The 22,324-nt window shown below is 35.7% G+C and overlaps 1 protein-coding gene across 16 annotated transcripts in view; it reads right to left on the bottom strand.

Annotated features, from left to right (window-relative positions):
• Window positions 1-3,265: 3,265 nt before the first annotated feature.
• Window positions 3,266-22,324, bottom strand: part of REPS1 (RALBP1 associated Eps domain containing 1) — a 67,229-nt gene continuing 48,170 nt past the window's right edge. For 12 of the 16 annotated variants that reach the window (XM_087774231.1, XM_087774224.1, XM_087774230.1 and 9 more), the window contains 10 exons: window positions 20,466-20,553; window positions 19,534-19,635; window positions 15,294-15,366; window positions 12,891-13,009; window positions 12,069-12,133; window positions 10,747-10,932; window positions 9,279-9,374; window positions 8,532-8,680; window positions 7,806-7,911; window positions 3,266-6,708 (listed from right to left, as the gene is read on the bottom strand). In XM_087774231.1, coding sequence (XP_087630357.1) covers window positions 6,640-6,708; window positions 7,806-7,911; window positions 8,532-8,680; window positions 9,279-9,374; window positions 10,747-10,932; window positions 12,069-12,133; window positions 12,891-13,009; window positions 15,294-15,366; window positions 19,534-19,635; window positions 20,466-20,553 — 1,053 coding nt within the window. In that variant the 3' untranslated portion in view covers window positions 3,266-6,639. The remainder of the gene's footprint in view (window positions 6,709-7,805; window positions 7,912-8,531; window positions 8,681-9,278; window positions 9,375-10,746; window positions 10,933-12,068; window positions 12,134-12,890; window positions 13,010-15,293; window positions 15,367-19,533; window positions 19,636-20,465; window positions 20,554-22,324) is intronic. The other 4 variants (XM_087774225.1, XM_087774229.1, XM_087774236.1 and 1 more) reach the window with 3 other exon arrangements.

The following is a 22,324-nucleotide window of genomic DNA, read 5'->3' as shown; positions in this document are numbered from 1 at the left end:
GCTCTCAGTCAGTTCAGTTTGAAATTACCAGCTTGATCATCCAACCATGCGGATGCAGCATAAAATCATGTGCTATTATCCAAGAGCCTATCATTGCAAATCTCAACCCTATTCCTACCTAATTTAAACAGATTAAGTAAATATGTATTTAGACTTGTAATTAAGCACAGAGTATCAACATAGTATGAAGCACTCGAGCTGGACAATAGCACTGCATCTACAGATACTGGTACACACAGTTGGAAGCTTCCTTTGCATTCAATCTATTCAATCTATTTGCCCCCATTTTTCTCTTACCCTTACTGTTGGCTTTAAAGTGTGAGGACACAATATAAAATAACACGTAAAATAATACATCATAGTGCCATCTTTATCAAAATTCTAAACCCCAAATCCTAGCTTGGAATCAACATCATACCTATTTTCAGTTCCATTTCTGGCAGTACTCACTTTGTATTAATTGAGATCAGGACAGTCTTGAGTTGTGACAGCTGAAATGCAACCCCACTTAAATCAATGGATAACATTTTTTTTTTTCCACAAGCAGAACAAAAATCTTCCTATTATTCCACATGCACAGCTATTTGCAAGAAGGAAATTTTAAAACTTCAAAGGATTCCATTGTTTGAAAAGGCTACAGGAGAGAAGGATAAAAAAACATTCTCAAAATAACATTTGATACTTTTGGCATGAAAAATTCTAAGAAATTACCAATTTTAGCATGTTTCTTGGTTAGTGAGTCCACCTATGGAAGCAACGTGGCAGAAGCCATAAAATCCATCAAAATGATGAGTGTCTTAATTTTGATAAAATGATATGTGAATTAATACTGTTTTTCCATGGTAATATTCTTGCTTCAACACTACTTTATACCCCAAAGATAAAGTGCAGAGCAACCCAATCAATATATTCCTTTTAAGTACCCTTCTACAGCAAAAGGACCTCTTGATTCTTCTGTGACCTCTCGGTTCCTTCTGATCAGAAAGCAGGTGACTACGTTCCTTCATGAGGGCAGTGAAAGGCAATGGGATTGAAGCTCTAGAAGAAGGGTTTGTCGTAAATTGGAGCACTCTTCTTCCAAAGGCAGGGATACATAACAGAAGAGACAAGTTAAAGTTGGAGGCACGTCACTTCTGCATTTTCTGATAGAATACATTGAATTACAACTTCCTATAAATTCCTTTCATCATCTTTTTCTTGAAACACATACTGTATTTTCATACTTAGACTGAATTCAAGCTTTGTATCAGTTCAAGAAGATCTGCAAAATAAGGCACAACAGCAGTTAGTACGTAGTGCTGAATTCCACAGCAGTTAAATGAAACACACTCCTAAGATACCATAGGGGTTCCCCAAAAGAATTTCCTTCAACATCTGCCGAGAAATCATATATTGCTGAAGCTACCCACTATACATACCTTTTTGCTAAGTCTGACACAGCCAATCGTGTACGCTAGACCTTCAGAAGCCCCTGACAAGTGTCCACATGCACAAGTGCTTACAGTTTAGAGCAACTGTTGTAATGCTTACTCCACTCCCCACTCCCCCAGCTGCATGTCAGGGCAAGCCATTGATTTTAGTGCCTCCTTTCTCAATATGCAACTCTTCTTTCAAATGCTAGTCTTTCTTACGTGCCTTTTGAATGGATACCAAAGACAACAGGCTCCTTGCAGAAGACATTCCTGATTCAAAGTGCTGTTTCTTACATTTAACTTGTTCCACCCCAGGGACCAAACCCTCTCCTGTCAGTTTAAACGCAGGCTTATTTGAGCCAAAGAGAGAAATACAATTAGACTTCTAAAGTTAGATGACAGAAAGCAAAAGCCACCATTGCTGCTATATAGGATATATCAAAGAGTTTACATGCATCGTAGAGTAGGATGTATCTCGATCTCTCTGAGCTCCTCAGTAGACCAGGAAACAAATACTCCAGTCATGTAAGGTTCAACAGCAGTATTGCTAGAATTTGTTTTTTCATCAGTACACCACTGAATGTCAGTTTAAATTGCTTTTGCTACTTGTGATGTTTTGTTCACTTCCTAGGTCACTCATAATCAAGACAGAGTAATTTCAACTGCTTCCAGATTAGATGCATTCTTAATATCTGTAAGAGTGAAAGTGTCAAGAACGTATTCTACCAGAGATGGAAGAGAATTCATGTAGCTTTCTGTGCTACAGTATGCTGTCAAAGTGTGACAAACAGCACTAACAGTCTTAAAACTTTGGATATAAGCTACGAGATCACAAACTTAATATTTCATAGAGTCACAATTCTGAATTTTTGAGTGTTATAATGAAACAAGGACTGTTTCTGACAATAACTTAAATGCAAGACATTGAATACCTATATGTCAGTAAGTTGGAAAAAAGTACTGTAAAATCACTTTGGCGTACACTGTTAGTGTACAATCTAGCTTTACAGCAGGAACTGAACCTTTAAAGCCCATTTCGCCAATTTAAAGAAATATTACTGAAAGGAAATTACACAGTATTAAACCCTCCCCCCAAACACATAATTGAATTTTGAAAAGACATTAATTCAAAGACTCCTGCGAAGAAAAGGTTTATATTTTGCTTAGGTAGTCATTATCAGGACAACGCTGTATAGTCTCACTTGGTTATTAGTATATAGACATTTTTAACACTGTTCCTATATAACGACTAAAAAGTTGTTTTCAAAGACTATTAAGAGAACATAACATTTACAATTTTTTTGTTATTAGAGAATGAAGTCCTTGGTTTTCATGTGTTTTCTTCTAGAGAGCTGTATTATAAATGATTAGTACATCAATATGCATGACGAAACATGCTGGAATTCTGCTTATGAAATTAAGTTGTACGTATCAAAAAATGGAACTTCAGGGAGTATAACTGAATACTCAACTGCACATGGACTGCTTTGTAAAGTATTTAAGCAACTTAAGCATGTAAATGTTTAAAATACACAAGCTATTTTTTAATCTTTCACACAGAGTAAGAATTGCATTGTTATTACTCACTTGGGTGTAACGTGCTGTTGTAATGCATTACCATTTCACGAAACTACATTCTTCTACAAACTAAGAATAGAATGAGTCAGGAGACAGTACTTTTATTTTATTTTCTTTTACGAAAAAGGGATTAAGACTAGGTCATCCATGAAGTTGCATTTAGAGACAAACTCTCTGCATAGCTGAACCCAGAAGAGTATCTCAACTTTGCCCTAAATGTAGAGCGGAAACACAGCACACCCCATCCATAAGGGACAGAGACATCTCACACAAGAACCAATGCTGCAGATTTATTTTCTTTAGTTTTAAGTTTTATAACCTCAAATTTGTTTATCCCACATAAGACATTTTCAGTAATAAGAGATCCTCTCGTTCATGTACTATACAATTGCAAGTAAAATGAGGGGCATGTGAAGTACAAAAAAATTGAAAATACTAGCTTAACATTGGGTGGACTTAAAATACTGCTCAAAAAAAGTGGCTTTTCAGCTTTTTACCTTTGCAGTTTGGAAATCTTCTCTGCAGTCCAAAGATAGGCAATGAACGGAGAAAAAAGCAACTCCAAAGCAGGTAAAATGAAGAAAGAAGCACATTAGCAGGAGAAACAAAGGAAACACATATCAAACAAGAAAGAGAGACACTCCTCCAATCACAGAGTCCAAAGAAACACATTTTGCAGGTGTTTCAGAAATGCATGCTGCCGTCCATCCATTCATGTACCCTAGCTGGGTACATGAATCACACTCCAATACTGTTTAGTAGTCTACATTTATACTTGCGATATGGAAAGCACATCTCTTGTACAGTACATAATTCCTTGCCCCAAAGAGCTTACAATCTAGGTTCATAAAAAAGAATGCATCAAGTAGCTGGATCAAGATCAAACAAATGGAGAAGACAGGGAAATAATTTTATAAGGGATTAAAGTTGGGTTACATTACTAAGTGAGGTAACTTCTGAACATCATTGGCAGTGATGCTCTTAAGACATAAGTAACTCTTCAGTTAGAAGCTCTTCTGATCATGAAAAACTGGTTTAAAACATACTGAATGATGCATTAAAAGTAATCCACAAAAATTCTTAAAAACAGACTTGTTGGCAAGACACAAAAATGTTCAGGTTACCCAAGTTCTTCACTTGAGACACTAACTTGTCATTCTACTAGAAAGATATGGATGTCACAGAAATTCATATGTACATGTCACACTTGAATGTAAAGGGCTCTTTATATTTAAGCTTAAAATGTTAAATTCTGATTTAAGAATCCTGCTGCTATAAACATAGGCTTAATACTTAAATATTAATATGAAAATAGTTCTATCTTAAAAATGTATTTTTAACTTTAAAATAAACTATGGACAAGTTACAGTTCATTTGAAATCAACATTCTTTGACTACAGTAAGTGACCCACTTTTCCCACTTTTTTAAACACTGGTCTTGCTACTTGGCAGTTGTAATAGACGTGACTACTCCATCACCTTTAAAGTTTTTTAGTTTTGGGTTTGGTTTTGTTTTGGGGTGTTTTGTTTTGTTTGTTTTTTTTTTTTTTGCATTTCCCTGGTTATATCTTACTTTTTAAAGTCAAAGTCTTGCACTTAATCTAGTAATTGGCAAGACATAGTTAAAATGCAATTTATATGTAACCTTTGTGCCCATTTAGCTATCATTTCTTAACCATTAACATGCAAATAGGAAGTATCTTCTTTTCATGCAACTATGACATTTATGTCTTTCATACCAGGGAATCTTGCTTTGGATTATGTACACAAGCCACCTGCAACACTTCCATGACATTTGAAAAAATGCTGGAATAGTTACAGTAGTAAAATTTAACCATAATTATCCAATCTGTATATGATAACAAAAAAGAGAAATACTTCTTTTTCACCTTAACAAACAGCATATCCAGTGGAAAAATCTGACTTGAGCTACCCTTTTGTAAGGGAAGCAGATATTAAGAGAATTTTATTTAAGCATAGAAGTGAGACAGTGAGGATAAGGACTGCTAACAAGCGATCCGTTTAGTTTTAATTCTGAAAGGTACTCTCACGGAAATCAAACCAGAAATGAACACTAAAGAACTATACATTTCTTTGACCCAAGTCAGTACTAGCATTTACTTTTTAGAAGTTACAACTATATTAAATTTGCTTATAGGAGGATACAAAAGGAGTATAGCCACAGATTACCAAGAGAATTTGATCACTTCTGACCAACAGCTAAAAAATGAGCAAAGAAAATGGTCAAGGGATTATGATCAACCGTTTCTTGTACATGCCACAAAATTACAAAAAATTCCCTGCAGACCTGTAATAAAACCCTCCCCACTCTTTGAATGAGTTTCAATTCCCAGGTAAAGATGAATCAACAAGATTAAAATATTGTGCTGTTTTATTGGTGTAAAAATCACACAATTGCTAGTTCTGATTCTGCAGAGATACATCCATGCAGTTAAACATCTATGATCCCACAGCCAGAAGAAGCCATTAAATAGAATATCTGCTGTTAGTCAGCAATTAATGCAAATTTACATATGAGATCATAAGGTGTGTATCATACAATATACAACAAATCCTAATACAGTACATCAACCTGAATAGCAGGATACACTCAGGGAACTCTGTTAATAGTGAAGCCTGTCTATATGCCAGAGAAATAAGGCCTGGAAACAAGATGACAGAAGGTACCCCAGAATTCCTAAGAAGCAAACTGTTCATTTTTTGTTTTTATTTTTTTGGCTGGGAATTAGAAGTTCATAGAGGTATTGACACATTACTTGACAATACAATTTGTTATAGTGAAGACTGGTGGATGTGAACTGTTATTAAAAGGTCATGTGTGAAACATGCAATTACAGGTGGTGCTTAGGTAATGTGGTATTAACATGTTGGGGATTTACACCCAACTCTTTTCACAAAAGGGAGGACTGAAAAAGGTCTGTTTGATAGACGACCAATTGTACCATAAATCTTTATATGCATGCGGCTGAATCGGGATCATGAAGGGATAAAATGTGAACACCTGGCAATCTGTGGTTACATACTCTATAATGTATGCAACAAAAACACAAAATCAAATCCAGTTGATGTGGCAAACAGCCTGCAAGAACTCTGTCAACCTGAATAAGTTGTTTATTGCAAAGAGGCAGGCTTTCTAGAATTGTGAACAACTTTCCAATTGTGAAAGGCAGCTTGGGAAGTAACATTGGCTGATGACAGATTACTAGTTTTTCTCTTTTCTGGCACAATAAAGTAAATGCCATAGCGAAAGAAAAGTTTATGTGCTTAAAGTTTAAAGTCAACTGATTAGCAATCCTCTTCTGCAAAGATGTTTCAATGGGAAAAAGAAACCACTAAAAAATTCCAGTTGGAAATTTTGGCGACAAACCCTGCAAACTCAAGTCCAACAAAGATCACGGATGCCCACAGAAAATGATGTGAGAGGCAGTGTCACAGTCAAGGAAAAAGGTTTTTTTTCTCTGTACTGAAATTAAAATACTTAAATACAAAAGTGGACAAATTGACAAAACAGAACCACAACATTTAATGTAGAATACAGTGCACTGAGCTAGATGCATGGATCTTTAAATAGGCTTTGAAACCAATACCCCTTTCAAAATTAGTAAATTCACAGTTAACGGCAGTAGGCTTAGAGGTGAGAGAAGGGTCGAAGTTGTTCCAGTTGGACTTCCAGGGAGATTCTCTCTTCAAGAACATCCTACAAAAGAAAGATTTTTCTACTGACTGTCCACAGAAAATGGATATTAAAAATTTTCTCATGTGATCAAAACTGGTAAATGTCAGCTTCAGATTTGAGAACTAATGTCTAGGTCTTTTCTAGAACTCTGGAGAACTCTTCCCATAATCTGAATAGAATATTGGCTTGCTAGTAATTATTCATAAATGAAAATCAATACTTTGCTCAAAGGTGAAGCCATTTAGTATTTCTTCATTCCTTTCAAATCACCCAGAACCACAAAGCTGTAACCACCTGCAAACCCAAATATAATATTTTCAAATGAAGTCTAAAATGTTAAGGGGGTAAAAGCTCTCATCTCAGTTAAAGGATTTGAAAATCACAATTTTTTTCCCAGTTTTTCCTCTTATGTGAATTTTACACACCTTGACTTTCAAAAACAGTAACAAGTGGAATTCAGGCTTGATAGTTGTTAAAATGGCTTGTCCTACAGTCTAGACAGTACCACATTCATTCATTCATTCATGTTTACATTTAAGATCTTTTTTTATTAACTTGATAATGAATATTAGATATCTTAAGGTAAGAAAGATGGCAAGAGAAAGATGTTAAGATGGTGCCTACAGATAAATCCAAAAGAATAATAGATGACCTAGGTAAACAGGTGACTATTGTTGTTCTTAAACGTCAAGTTTTGTATTCCACATTATTACATTTGTTTAAAAATATTTATAAATTTATTAAGCCTTTAAGGTTTGCTTTTTCCTTTAGAAAGGAGGCCAATTCAGCTGCTCTTCTCAGTACTGCTTTTAAAGTATCTGATGACCGTAACAGCTACTCCAAGTTATTAATACTAAGTTAAGATTTCTGCTTTTTTAGTGTAGCTGAAAGAAAATCAATACATTGAAAAATGTGTTTTGTAGTAGCAAAAGCATCCTTTGGAATTTCACAAAGCTTGTCACAATTAGGTATATTCTATGATCTATAAAAACAACTAAATATTTTATATCAATATCCTCTACTATATATATCATTGGTTTGCAGAGATGCCTGTTACTGTGCATCACTAATGTCTTGCCCTCTTAGACTATTCTCTTAAACAAAGATTATGGAATTACCTTTAGTTGCTGCTGTAGTTCACTATTCAATCTGGCCAAAACAGTGTTGGTTTCCTTGTTACGTCTGATTGATGCCTGAATTGCCTTCTTGTCTTTCCCCACTGATCTGAGAATACATTAGAAGTATTGTAATAAGTAATTTTGTTGCTTAGCTGAATATCTCCTGTATAGCTCCTCTTTTTAAAATGAGCAGAATCCCCTCTTCAGATTTTTTTATCTTGTTACACTTAATTTTCCTTCTGCCTGGCTCAATTAACCTTGATTTTTTTGCATGGAAGCCACATATACTTGGTTTCAATGACACAGCGAGAAGCACATTTTTAAAACTTGTCATAGTAAGTTTTCTGAAGTACCACATTCATTTACCTCAAAGTGACTAATGTAATAGTTTACTTTCATGCTAGGACAGAAAAACTATACATTTTGGACTGTTAATAGTGACTATTATTTAAAATCAAACACTACATTTTAATACTTCCACAATTTATTTCCAACATACTTGCAGAAGTTAAGAGTTCACAATCCAAAATTCAAGATCTCTAAAAAGGTCTCTCAGTAGCAGAGGCTACAGGATGATCTTGTTTAAAAAACAAAAACCTTTAAACTGTTAAATTAACCCAACTCAAACACACTGAAATTGTTTGCAACTCCTAGAACAGAAAGCGTGTATGCTGTTTACATGTAAACTTTCCAGTAACAGATGTATTTATACACTTCTTGGGTTACCTAGGAATAGATGGCTGTGAAGCAAGAACAGCAGCTATGACACCTGTTTTCTGTGTATGTTCCTCAGCTTCAGGTCTTAGCTCATCTTCTGATTTTAATCTTCTGCGAATAGGCTTTGGTGGTGGAGCAAGTGGGGTAGTGCCTTTACCCTGAAGAGGAAAATACAGCCTATTAATTCTCACAAACTGCATTTTACTTGGATTATAACCTGGTAATTTGTGTTACATACTCTTAAAACCAGTTACTGAGCTAACTGAATTTACAACCTATCAGATATTTTCTGATAGACATCTAGCTGCATTCTCACAGGGTCTGGAAAAAAACTTAAGTACTAAATCCTGCCCCCTGGTGAAAGGTCGGTAAGTCGCTACACACTGACAAGAACTGTGCAAGCAGAAACGTCATGGTACAACTGACAATTGCAAATACACAACATCTGAGAGCACGCTTTCCCCCCAGTAATTATGTGTCTGTAAAAAAAAAGCTACTGTTAACCAAGTTCTGCACTAAAAGTTTTGTTCTGTTTCAAAACCAAGTATCTTAATTCTCTATCTCAAGAATAAAGCTAATCATTAGCATCTTCTGATGCAAAGATTCACCATACACCTGTTTATTTCAAGTACATATGGGGCCTAGAAAACTGGGTTCAAGTGGAAGTGTATGAAGTTGCTGTTACAAATCAAAACAGTTGTATAATTTCATATGCATCAGACAACTGCACTCTCCTTCCAAGTGTACTTTGCCTACCGCACTAGTGGGGACATTAGCAGGTGCTTTGTCTTCAACTCTTCCATCTGCTTTGGCAACTCTAAGAGAACTTGCAGAATCAGAGGGCTTTTCAACCTAAAGGGATATAAACTATATTTAGCAGTTGGAATAAATAGAAGTATGCTGTGTTTCTGATACATGAACACAGTTAACACTTAGAATTCCAGTCCAAGTCTTCTTTAGAAGCACAGGCTGGAATACAACAACAATACCTGCTTTGGAGCAAAACCGCCTAAAACTATCTTGGTCACAAATGCTCTTTTGGCCTGGGAGCAGCTTACAGAAGAGACACATAGTACAAAGCTGTACTTCCAGAATCAATAGTCAGACCTGTCTTTTGATACAGACATTGAGATTTGATACAGAATCTAAAATCACTATAAAAAAAAAAAAGATTAAGTAGTTACTCAAAAGTACTCTGCTCTCAAGCATTGTACTCCAGATGTTGGAAGACCTCTGAATAGTCAAATCACCAATGTTATGAGGCACTGTATAGTACAAAAGAGGCTGTGGTCTGATGATAAACTGCTACAGCTGTTTCGGCTGTTATATTACCACCATTATCTATTTGTTACTGCCAAAGGTTAGTCCCTCCAGTGAAACATAAGGCAACTGTTCCCCACCCACCTCGATGCAAAACAACCAGCAAGCTTAACTGAAGCAGTTTTCAGCAGCAGTCTAAGCCAACATAGCTGATTTTGCAATGAGGTACATAGACAGTGCTCAAACCGTTCTTCGTCATTGACCTTCCTGATCAAGGGAAGCAAGAACATGCTGCTGGTAGTTGGGAGAACTTTGAAGCACCACAGGTACTTTTGCAACTGAGGATGCAAAAGTGCCCCAGAGAACTTACAATCTGGATGAAGGCTACAAATTATGAAAGGAAAACATGAAGTAATTCATGTAATAGCAGTAAGCTACTATGACATCAATAGTAATAAACCCTGAGGCTTCCAAACTTTAAGTCCTGTGTTTGTAGTAGGAAACAAGGTTTTGTAAACATCTCTAACGATCTACTATAGAAGGATGCCAAAGCTCTATTCACTTTAGCTGTTTGTCCAATGGCTTTGAACAAAACCAAATGACTGGAGTTTTAGCAGATGTTTACAATACTTGACAGTCATCTCATTTATTAAGACAGACTACTTGAAAACTTACCGGTAAGTCAGAGCAGAAGAAAAGTTTTGCCTGTCCTAAGTCGTAAATGCACCAACACAATCATGTTTGTGCACATATATGCTAAGTACAAAATCTTTTAAATTACAATCTGCCTAGGTGTTTGGCAATTACTAAATAAATGTAGCCATGTCTAATGCAATTGCTTTCTAGCAATGGATTAGGACACCATAAAAAAAACCCTACCAAGTTCGAACAGCAGAAGTAGGTTTTAAAGTCTCATAACTGTTGGTGGTATTAAGCAATTGACAAAATCTTCACATCTGCTCACCTGCAAGACTTCTGAGTGTGTTTCAATTTCATCTTCTTCCTCTTTGTTTACACCTGAAACAGCAAATGCCTCAAACTGGCTGAAGTCTGCAAAATTTGGCTGTTCTGGTATTTGCTGAGGTGAGGTACTGGTATGAGCTATTAGGCCTTCAGCATCTACTGGGCGATGCACATGAGGACCTGCACCCTGCAATAAAATAACAAAAATATTTAGTGACATTGCTCTTAACATAGTTACCTGATGCAAAGAATCTTGCCAAACAACTTTGTGACAGAACGTTAAGGATTATTTGCCTTTTTAGTGGACAAAGATTTATGTCCTGTCAGTAGGACAAGGTACCTCTCATCCAAGACAAAGAGATAGACCACTCTCTGTACTTATAGAGAAATATTTAAGAGAGAAGGAAGTTCAATCAGATGTGCTATTATTCAGAGAATGAGACCAAAGACGGATGCACGGTAGGGCTATCTAGACTCATTGGACAGTACGTTTCTGCTGTAACACAGTCCAGCTTGGCTCTGTCAGGTTTGATACAGATTTTTAATCTAGTTCCATAGGGAAACATGTTTATGTGATGATACTTTATGTAATATGTCTGCCATTGTACCCTCTTTCCTTGCAGATGATTTCTGGATCCATTGACTGACTTCAATTGCTGGTAACTCAGACTCTAACAAGTAGCTGCTGCTGAAAAACAACCGAAAAGCAATTTTATCTGTCTCATGTCAGATCTGCACAGCAGTTGAAGGATTCAGCTGGTTGAGACAAAGAAAAAACAATTTTCCAGGATTTGTTTTCTACCAAATCAGCTAACTGAACTGACTCAGACGAGGACTGCAAAGATCACCGAGTCTATGACAAAGGAAGAAGTGGGATCACTCCTGGGAGCAGGCATGTTATGTAAAACTATACCCTGTGCGAGACATGGATGGAAGACACACACTTATTTTGCAAAACTTTGAAAGATTACTCTCACACTCTGTGTTATGGCCTATTAGCTACACAGGGACAGGTAAAGAAACCTGAAAGTGTAACTTTTTGTAAGAGCTCCAGAGCCACTCATTCCTCTTCAATCTCTACTTTAATCCATATTAATCCAATATTTAATCCAATTCTACTTTAATCTGGTTCCACCAGAAGCAATTCTTTATTCAGGAAAGGCTAACATTTGGCTATAGCCTAGGTTTTGCCATCATACACATCCTGGTGGTTTCAAAAAATGCCAAGCAATACTACTCATTTCAAAGATAAGTTAAAATTCAGAGTTAGATAACAATGATGCACCAAGTTGAAGTATGATTTTTGAAAAATGACATCATCACCTGTGAAGGCTGTGGTCTTGGAGGCACTGCAGGGGGATAGGCAACAACTCCAGCCTGTTGCTGTCCTGTAAAAGAGGCATCACATTTGGCCAAGATTGCTACTCTCAAATTACAGCGCTATCTGTTTTTTTGACTTGTCAACATGTCAGCGCAATCCTGCATTTTGCCTACATATTAACCTGTCCTGTTGAGGATAACAACTGTAATGCCATCTCCTTCCGAATTTGCAAACAGACAAAACAAGGAATCAGAACGCGGATCCTGTCCTTTGTTCCAGTTCAAAGTACAGACATGGTCATACTTTTCTGATCTTAGTCCTGTTTTTCTTTTACCCTCATTATACAGTCTTAACACTTTCTCATACTTTGTGATCCTGAATTGAAAAGTACTGACAAGTCAGAAGTACAATAAAAACCCTTAAGCAAAGCATCAGAAATGACCTTTAATCATTTCCTCTGAAGTAAAATACTTAACACCCGTCTCTAGTACATCTGATCCAAAATAAATCCTCTTGAAAATTTACTGGCAGATGTAATGCATTGCATGTGGGTGCACTACCAAAATGTTATTTCCTGACTTTGCTTCCCACATTCGTCTAAAGGACTACAATGCCAGCATTCGGAATTTATTTCTAAATTATCTGTTCAAGTGGAGTACAAATTTCAACACAAACAGGAAAAGTGACAACAATTTTCAGCTTTTTCATTCAGAAGCACTATTTTAAAGACACACTCTAAATCCTTCTTCAGTGGAAAAAAAATTGTCTGCTTCAGGAATCTACATGCTGAAAAATAATATACACTAGGAACACAGTATATCTACCTGGGGTAACTGAAAAGGATCTGTTCATATCTAAAGATGATGATCGAGAATGAGAAGGATGAGGCCTTGGCGGGGGTGGCGGCGGTGCAGTGTTATCTGGAGATGTTCCTGAATGTGATCTGCAAAACATATAAGCTTCTGTAGTGATTTTAGGCAGCCGCAACAGAACTAAAATTCAAAAGTTCTTCAAAGTATGCAATTAAAAAATAAAGTTTGACAAATGGAAAAGAGCCTGATTGCCATTGATTTTGAAGATTGCAAAATCAGTTTTAAACTTCTGGTATTCTTTGATTTCACAATTGTTTTTATATTTCTATTTACTTAAATCTCCGTTATCCAAATTATTCTTATATTACCACAAGTAATTTATCTTTGGGAAACCAATAGCTTGATACACATCCCAAACAATCATAGTTCAGGAACAGAGAATCCTAAACATGGTAATTCCATCCAGATGGTAGTCACTATAATTTGCAAAGTATGTAAGATGTAGTCAACATCCTGATTAGGTTTTGAACTGTTTAACTTCACTGTAACTGAAGAACAACATTAAGTTTCTGTTGGACCTGCCTCCAAGTATATTGAGCTTAAGGATGTATCTCAGTGCACGAGATAGCTATTTAATTCTCTGCCTGAAATTTTCCAAATCTATATACTTGGTAGGATCTTCAGAAATTTTAACTCATTCTTACGTAGGATCACCATCTAGTGGATACCTGTCGTAAGTTCATCGAGCACACATGCAGAAAGCATAGAAGGATGAAATACTGCACTAAGTGCCATTTAAGTGAGATTTATTGTATACAGAATTCTTGTACAGCTTCTATTTAAAAGCAGCTTGAAGATACTTCCTAACTAGTCCACTTTGAGCAAGACAGATTTACTGAATCACTGACATGAATATGGCTATTCTTTTACTCAACTCATAAGTAAGTGATAAAATCTTTTCTATGACTGACTTCTGTAACATTCTTCTATAACTATCATAAGACATAAAACTAGGACAGTAAGAGGTACCCACGTTTCACACAAAACCTGAAATCCATGAATGTGTAAGTCCAGACAGAAAACTTGAGTTATTGCAATAGAAAAATCTGGTTCCTGAATATACTCTCCAGGACAATGCTTCTGTAATATTGCATAACCCTCCAGCTGATGAAAACCAAATCTAATTACATGGACTCCTATGGTCACCCCTCTAGCTAGTCTAGTGTAAAAGGCACAAGTAGGATAAAAAAGGAAGAAAGTGGTTTAAGGACACTCCTGAAGTATCATTACCTGACATAGCCTTCTCAGTTCTTGCTTTTTGAAAATACAAAAAGTACTCTGGACTAATGGTAGGGTTAAGGACAATGTCATCTCTACAGATAAAATTGCAATTGGTAGAAGAGATATCAGTGGAAGGAAGTAAAAGAGGAAGTGGTAGAAAAAATTACTGCGTGGACACTGCCAGAATTGCCAGATCTGGACAGAAGCTACCTGTGCTATGAAGCGGCAACTCATCAGAAAGCTTCACTCATCTACACAAGTTCAGCAAAAGAACCCAACCCAAAATCAGAGATGAAAAGAACATGTTGAAACCATCATGTTGATAGTGCAAAAACATATATAGAAGCAGGACAGACAATCAGATTTGCCATTAAGTAACAATGGAGGAAAGAAGTTTTCAAGCTGCTGTACTGAAAGGCAATTGCAAATCTTTCTTTGCTATTGAAGTCACCCTAATTATTTTTGTTTTGAAACTTACCTCTGTAAGACGGTTAATGGCGTAGCTGGTTTTTAATCCTATTCAGGCAGATTTAATGGGAACAATTAGCACTAGCTAGTACAGCACGTTCTCTTATGTCAAACGATGCAGTTGTTGGTTATGTGCTTGCATAGCTTCCTCCAGTCCCTTAATCTGTTGGGCATATAACTGCCCTTCATTTTATAAAAGCCCATTATTAAAAGAGATTGAATTACTGCTGTGATATTTCTAATTTATGTTTTATTCTTCTTTTATGCTACAAAATCACAAGGTCCTTCTCCATTAATGCCTAATGGACATTTTTAGAACTACGAAAAATTGTTTTCAAGTAACATCATGATCTCCTGCGCGTACAATCCCTTGTGTTTAAGGAGAAAGTCTTTATCAAGATTTCTGACTGAACGTGGAGTTTCATTTGACTGGCCAATCCCAAACAAGTTTTTAGACTACATAATTTTTTGAATTTTTACACATTAACAGGAACAGCATACATTGTTAATGCATTAGAAAACAGACTGCCTCCAGATTCCCAAGTGTTAAAGTTAAGAATCTCTTTAGCCATCACTTTACAAGCTAGTTGTCAAACAACCAGAAGCTCAGAACAGGCTTCTTTAAACACCTTTTATTTATTTTTTTTCAGTTGCTACCCTACTGACCGTTGCCGCGTTACAGTGCTTCCAATTTGCTCTGGATCTGAAGTATAGGAGTCCGAACTGCTGTAACCATCTGCTGGTAAGAGAAAGTACAACGTTTCATATTCGTTTTGCATCATTAATATACCCTAACAGATATAGGTAACACATAATTTCAAATAACCAGTTTTTATTTTTTAAGAAAGTTTATGTCCTTGTATTGCTTCCCTGTAAGGTATCATCTGGGCAGGATTCATAACCACAGAGTCTGAATAATTGCAGGATCCAATACAAACCAACTCCCTTCACCCAATACTATGACTTGTTGATTACTACTGGGATGTACTGAAGAATAAACAATGATAATAATGTTGTATTTAAAATACAAAATGTAAGTTTCATAAGCAATAATTTTTAAAACACTTGACATTCTATCACTTCAACAATCTAGCCAGTAAGAGTAAGGGACATCCAAGAAAAAAAAGCAAGAAGTAGAACATGCTTGATTTTAGAAGTGCTGAAGGATTATCACCAACCTTACAAGTCAGAAAAAGGAAAAGATATGTACAGTACACAAATGAACTCAGTAGCTTTGCTACTACTGTAACTTCTGTACCTTCAAGGTTGGTAGTCAGCTCTGTTTTGGACTAAATCTTTTTGAAAGCTTTCAGCTTTTGGTTAAGGCAACCTATAAAATGAAAGATGCTATTACAGCATCACATAGACAGTTTCCTTAAGGATACCTTTACCCTTAAAAGCTGTGCAAAGCTTGAGGTTTTTTCCCCAGATATGAGAAGTTTTCACCAAAATCACAAAATTTGTGTGGAATGAATGTAGACAGAAAAATGGCTCTCAATAATTTATCACAAGGGATGATTCCAGAGCACCCAGTAAAGCACAATTCAAGGTGGAAAGTCACTGGAGCAATGAAACTCACCCGATTAGTTATCAGTAAAGAGGAAAATCCTACTCAAGAACATCAAGATTTTTTTCTGAATTACCCAGTCTCAAAGGATTACTTCAACCCTCTAGGACACTAAAGTTTTCAGAAGTGTCAAGACACATCAACCAGGACCCAGAGACAAGAATCCTGCAGAGATGCCTTTCCTGTTCAGCAAGGCACATTCTTAGCTGTTATTTTTTTTTTTTTCCCTGAAAACTGCAGCTACATTTACCTAGTGACGTTGGCTTGAGACCTTTACCATGCACAGTCACAGTTGAGGAATACCTTATTTCAAGTTAATTTCAGATTAAAAGTTATTTTGCAGGTTTACAGGTGTGTGTCTATTCAATGAGGCCTACAGAGAATTGAAAAATGACATACACATTCTTTAAAACAAAGAAACAGAAATGGCTACCATGAGATGGCATTTAAGTTTTCAAGGGTCAAGTATGAAAATTAAGTTTTAAGCAGAAGTTGGTTATATGGTGAATGAAATAATCTCTGCAATCCAAACATCTCTAGTACTGGGTATATTTCTCAAGCCGTTCAAGATGTAATATAACCTAGTCAAACAAGAATTCATGTAATCACACTTCTAAAGAGGAAAGAGTAAGCCCTTCTGGACCAAAAATTTTTTTCATCATTTCAGTACAAAACTACTGGGTTTACACTGATAATAGAAGTATTTCTAAACCAATTTCAAAGACATTTGGACAGTAAACAATTTCCATGGTTATATAAGGCAAAGGATGGTCACTTAGCAAATGTAATCGTCATACTGCACTAATATTGTCTAATCCAAACTCATGAGTTTGAACACGATCTTAAATCTAACAGAACCCTTTTTCAGTATTTCCAGTAACATAAGCATGATGGTCAGGTAAAGTTCCTATTATGAAGGATATAGAGACTTGTTGCAACATTATTTTTGCCCTGAAGGCGGGTTTCTATTTTTCAATGTTAGTAACACAAGTTAGTTTCCAGCTTTGTCTGTATTTCATTATGAAGGAAGGTAATTTACATTATCTTTACCTTCCAATTGCTGTATTCATGATCTTGTTTATATCATTTAGCAGGAGTTTAAAATAACATATTCACAAACTTGTCCTTAATGACATATTGAAGTAGCATGTTGCTTTAAAGTTAAAACAATCTGGGAAAACAGCAGTTATTTTTGCTGCTTTTATCTTTACTTGCATAATAACAGTTTCAACAGGGTGGGTGTCCAGCAATCAGAAGAATTATTGATGAACTTCTCCAGTTATCACTTTCTGAGGTTATGGATCCTCTCTCCTTTGTTCCAAATCACACAGCTTGCACAGAAAGACAATTGTGCAGTGCCTATGCCTACTGACTCTTATCTCATGCAATGGAAATGCTTGTCCCTGCTTCCTGGCTTAGGTCTGAGCTGCTATTTACAAATTCGTAACTTGCAAGCTGGATTACTGTTGATGTAAAGCATGGAAAATACAGCCAAAATACTAATTTCTCAACATCAAGATGATGCTTATAAAGCACCATTGGTTCTCAGTTCAAACACTATTTTAATTTATTGATATATGAACAATAGACTATGAGAAGTAACAACCTGCATCTAAATTTTGATCAATAAAACACTAAGAAATCTGAACTCTTCTGTACAACGCAGAAAAAAGCATGTGAACCTATGAACAAAATATTCTAGAAGAAATGTTCTTAAGAATATCCACTTATGAAACAACACTTCCAAAACAGTGATACATTAAAAAAAACAAAACCAAAACCACTTGCTTAAATTAAGACTGACACTCCCTATTCTCAAATGAATTCTGGCACAGCTAAACAAAAACAAACAACAACTACAGCAAACACTGAAAAATGAGCCCAGCCCAACAACTCAAGGAAGCACACTATAGACATTGTCACTGATTTAGCATAGAAGGTGCTCAGATACACTATTAAAGACAGACACTAAAGAACATAAAGAAATGTAATTATCAAGACAGCAAGTCTGCACAAAAAAAAAAAAATCCTGTCAAGATTTATAGTGGTTTTTAAGCATCAGAAATTCATCTTCTAGAGTTAGCTTGCATTAAATGATTTCTTCAGGATTCACCTGAAAGATGTTAACTATCCAAATTACTTACGATACTGACAAGAGCCATTTCCTTGGAAAAAGGATGGGCATCCCATGACAACTACAGTTTGAGGTACTACAGGCTGACTTTATGTAAAACTGCAATGAGGTTTGTTTTATTTTGCTGCATTCTTCCTCTGAGGGTCAAATGCTTCTTGGTATAATTACAGTTACAGGCCCTTTATCAAAGGTTAAGCTATACTTGGATAAGGAAAAAGGACTACAGAAGGGCTCTTAGAACTTAGATCCTGCATATAGTAGTAGTTTCCCCACTAAAAGACCATGTTTGCTCATTCTTTCTTTTGCATCAAAAGACTACCCAGTAAAAAGAGCTCTGCTTGAAAAAGACAGATAGGCTCAAGACACTGCTCAGAACGAAGACTGCCACTGAAACAGAGTTCATGAGGAAAACCAAAACACGTTGCAAAAAGGCACCTTCTAAATTACTCCTGTATTACAAACTAACCAAAATACTTCTGTCTTAACACTGCACAGCAAAGGACTCAAAGTAATGAGTTCTTCAAACCTTATTTTCACTGAAGAAAAGTTCCCAGCTTAAAGAAAACAAAAGATGTCAGAAACAGATTCCAGAGATTCATTCAGGCTACATATAACCTGGGACATCTCTCAATATTAGACAACTAGACTAATCAAACCAAAATAATGCAAAATGTACTCGACACAGGAGATTCTGAAAATCAAAAAGTCTATTAGAAGCAAATAAACACTTGAAAAGCTGTACCTAAAAAAGAAATCTAGAGGTCTATCGCATTTTCTTAGTAGCTAAACCAGATGAGAAGTGCCTGAAAATTTTGTGGTCAACAGGTTTTCCACTCTTCAGAAAACATGCTGTTACACGGTTCTGAGGAAGTAGAATCAAATGCTACTTAGTCAATTCCACTTTCCATACATTTAAATTCCTCATCCTAAGATTAAAAGAGAAAACAGGAAGATGGAAAAGAGCTGACAAAAATGAACTTTTTATAACACATATGGCAGGAAAACATCTCCAGCGACATCAGTAGAACTTTCTTAATTACTACTTCTAAAATATACTTCATATCAAAAATGTCTCTATTCTTAGGATAAGTTTATCTCATTTTAGAGCTGCTGTTATCTAGCAGGTTTTCATTCACTGAAGAATGTATCAGATCTACACTTTGCATAATATAAAAAATGAGATCAGAAAGTACTTTGATACTTACTAACTGTATTTGCAGCTGTAAATTTTACAGATGAACTCATTTTGTTTTCTTCCGGGAGATCAGGTGGTTTCACAAGTAGTGGGCTAGTAGGGTTAGCATGATCTAGGTGGAAAAACAAGCCTAATAAACAAATGTATTCAAACTAACCTTTACTTCTGATGCCAAAGCTTTACATTAGTTTTCTGCCCTTATCTGAAGTGCTGCACTCAAGACTAAAATTGTTTTATTTTAACACTTTTGGTGTATGAATTATTTTAACTTTGAAGTTTTACATTGTAATACTGTTATTTCTATTTCTCGGTGTTAAGAATTGGGAATCTACCTATTTACAAAGCTAAGGAAATTTTAAAAGAAATGTGTCGTGGATACTTGTTTATTCTCATATGCTGAAGACTGTGCATGAGTTACATGACTTTAGGAAACACTGGCACATTGGGGCACAACTATAAATTGAGACTCCACTGTTCTTCAAGGAAAATTATCAAACCAGCTTCCCTATTTTTATTAAAGAAAAAAAAAAGCCTGCCAGTATTCCCAAATGCCATCAAGTTTCAAAATAATAAACTCAGTATTTCTGACCACAGTAGAACAAGCAGGCTATGTTCTCCATCTTCACAGTCTCCTTCAGTATTTAATAAGGAAACCCAGACATTCTCCTGGAGGTGCAAATCAAATCTATATCATGATGCTCCTGAACTACTCCAAGCAATGATCTCCTATAGATGGTGAAATCCTCACTGTAGCAAATGGCCAAATCAAACTCTTATCTGAACAGTACTCCAATTCTTAACCCAGAGAATCTCATTAATTATGCTGGTTACAACTCCAGATACATTCATCTAAAGAGAAGAAAAAAAGTCAGCATGTTTAAGGAAGCAAAGCCAACTCTAATTTTACAATACTTTCCTCATTAGCAAGAGAAAATACCCTACCACTTCCAGTTCTTTTAAGCTCCATTTCCTGCATGTGGATTTTGCTTGGAGTCATTCTTATGGGAACTGGGTGCACAATTGCAGTGTCCTGTGGAGGAGATAAGAGTTAAGTGATGTTAATTTTAGTTTTTCTAGTTTTAAATTGTTCTGTTAAGAGTCTCTGACACCATGCCAAATGCCATTTCTAAACAAAATTTCACAAATTTAATTTTTTTTTTTTTTACACGTTGAATTGAATATACCCATAAAACCAAAGCTCTGTAAGCTGAAGTTTCTCTGATTTATAAGGTGTAACCTAGCATACTACTTTAAAAGGGCACTAGAAATGTTTCTATAGATTACTGCGTTGTAAATAGGACCTCAATTTTACCAGCTTTCCACCATTTTTGACATACCAGATATCTGTTACTTCAAGTGCATCTTCAAAAAAAGAGGAAAAAACCAAACAATTTCAAAACCCCACTCCTCAGCTTTACTTACGATGTCTCAGTAAGTTATGGTCTCTTTAAATAGTATGAGTAATTCTCTATAAAATAGGTACTTTGTAGTAGTTTAAGGCAAATAGTTTCATGAATCTTCTAAACTTTACTATAATAAACCCTATGGATTCTATCTCTAGACAGATGCTGACCTCACGCTTAGGCATTTTCTTTGTAGTTCAGACAAGGGACTATTTTAATGTACTTAACAGACAGCCCTTTCCATTTGGTTTGGAGACAGCGTAGATAGCTTAAAAAAAAACCTCAAAACTTTTACGTTTGTTCACAAGTAACCTAAAATATGGACGTAGCTGGTTTTCTTACTGTCATCTATAGTCAGAATATATGAATAGGTGGGACAATTACAGCACAGAAAAAAATCCCAGATTATATTCTGTCCTTAGAAATAACAAGAAGTTTCAAAGCTACCCTCGTATCAGAAATTTAATCTGTTCTGACTACTCAAGTAGATCAATTTCACCAAGCATAATACATTTACATTAATATTTTCTAAAACTGTTTAAACTGACTTGCACTACTCTTGTTGCAAATATAGGCTTTTAAAACCACTTTCTAGTCACAGCTCAAACAATCTTGTCGCACCAGGCTTTTAGGAATAGTTATCACTTTAAAATGTGTTGCACTCTTTTCCCCGTGTAAGGGCATTATCATGCAAAGATCACTCTTGCTGTAGCTACTTCAGTCCTCTGCTGCAATCTAATGTGCAGCTACTACAAAAATCATATCTCAAACAGTTAAATGGGTTTCTATATAATGTATTAATTCCGATCATAAATCTAATTTTACACAAAACAACTTAACATGTTATCAACTTTCACGTACAATAGGCAAATTATGTTCCTATACCAGGGCATGAATGTACTGTTTTACTCTTTCCACTTATCTTTTACCTCCAAAGCAGCTGCTTTTCCAACAAAAAAGAGAAGAGGAAAGAACTTGTCTATGAATTTACTCTAGTTAGTTATTAACAACTGCTAGAGAAAGCTGATTCTTTCCTTTGGGAAAGCAGGAGTTGTTTAATACATCAGTTCCATGCATCACTGTTGAGACTGGTAAAATAAGAAGTCTGCACACTGCCACTGAAAATTTGCTGTCATTTGTTCTTATTTTCATATGAAAATAAAGAGTCTGAGTATCTGTTCCCAAAGCCTGTTACCTTAGCAAGCATCAAAGATGCTCACCATTCTTTAAAATTTGTCTCAACTACAAGCATTGTAACAAAACAACTCAAGAATGTGATCTCCCAGTATTTTTTTTTTATTTCTATTGAATTTCTGTTTATACACACATGCATACACACATGCATACACACACATATACAAACATATATATGGCTATATATGAGTTTTCCATATATCA

The sequence above is a fragment of the Nipponia nippon genome, unplaced genomic scaffold (genome assembly GCF_047370975.1).
Source record: "Nipponia nippon isolate SJK-2023a ecotype South Korea unplaced genomic scaffold, ASM4737097v1 scaffold_4, whole genome shotgun sequence".
Taxonomy (NCBI): Eukaryota; Metazoa; Chordata; class Aves; order Pelecaniformes; family Threskiornithidae; genus Nipponia; species Nipponia nippon.
The sequence above is the reverse complement of the archived record's forward strand: the minus strand, read 5'-3'. Positions and strand labels throughout refer to the sequence as shown.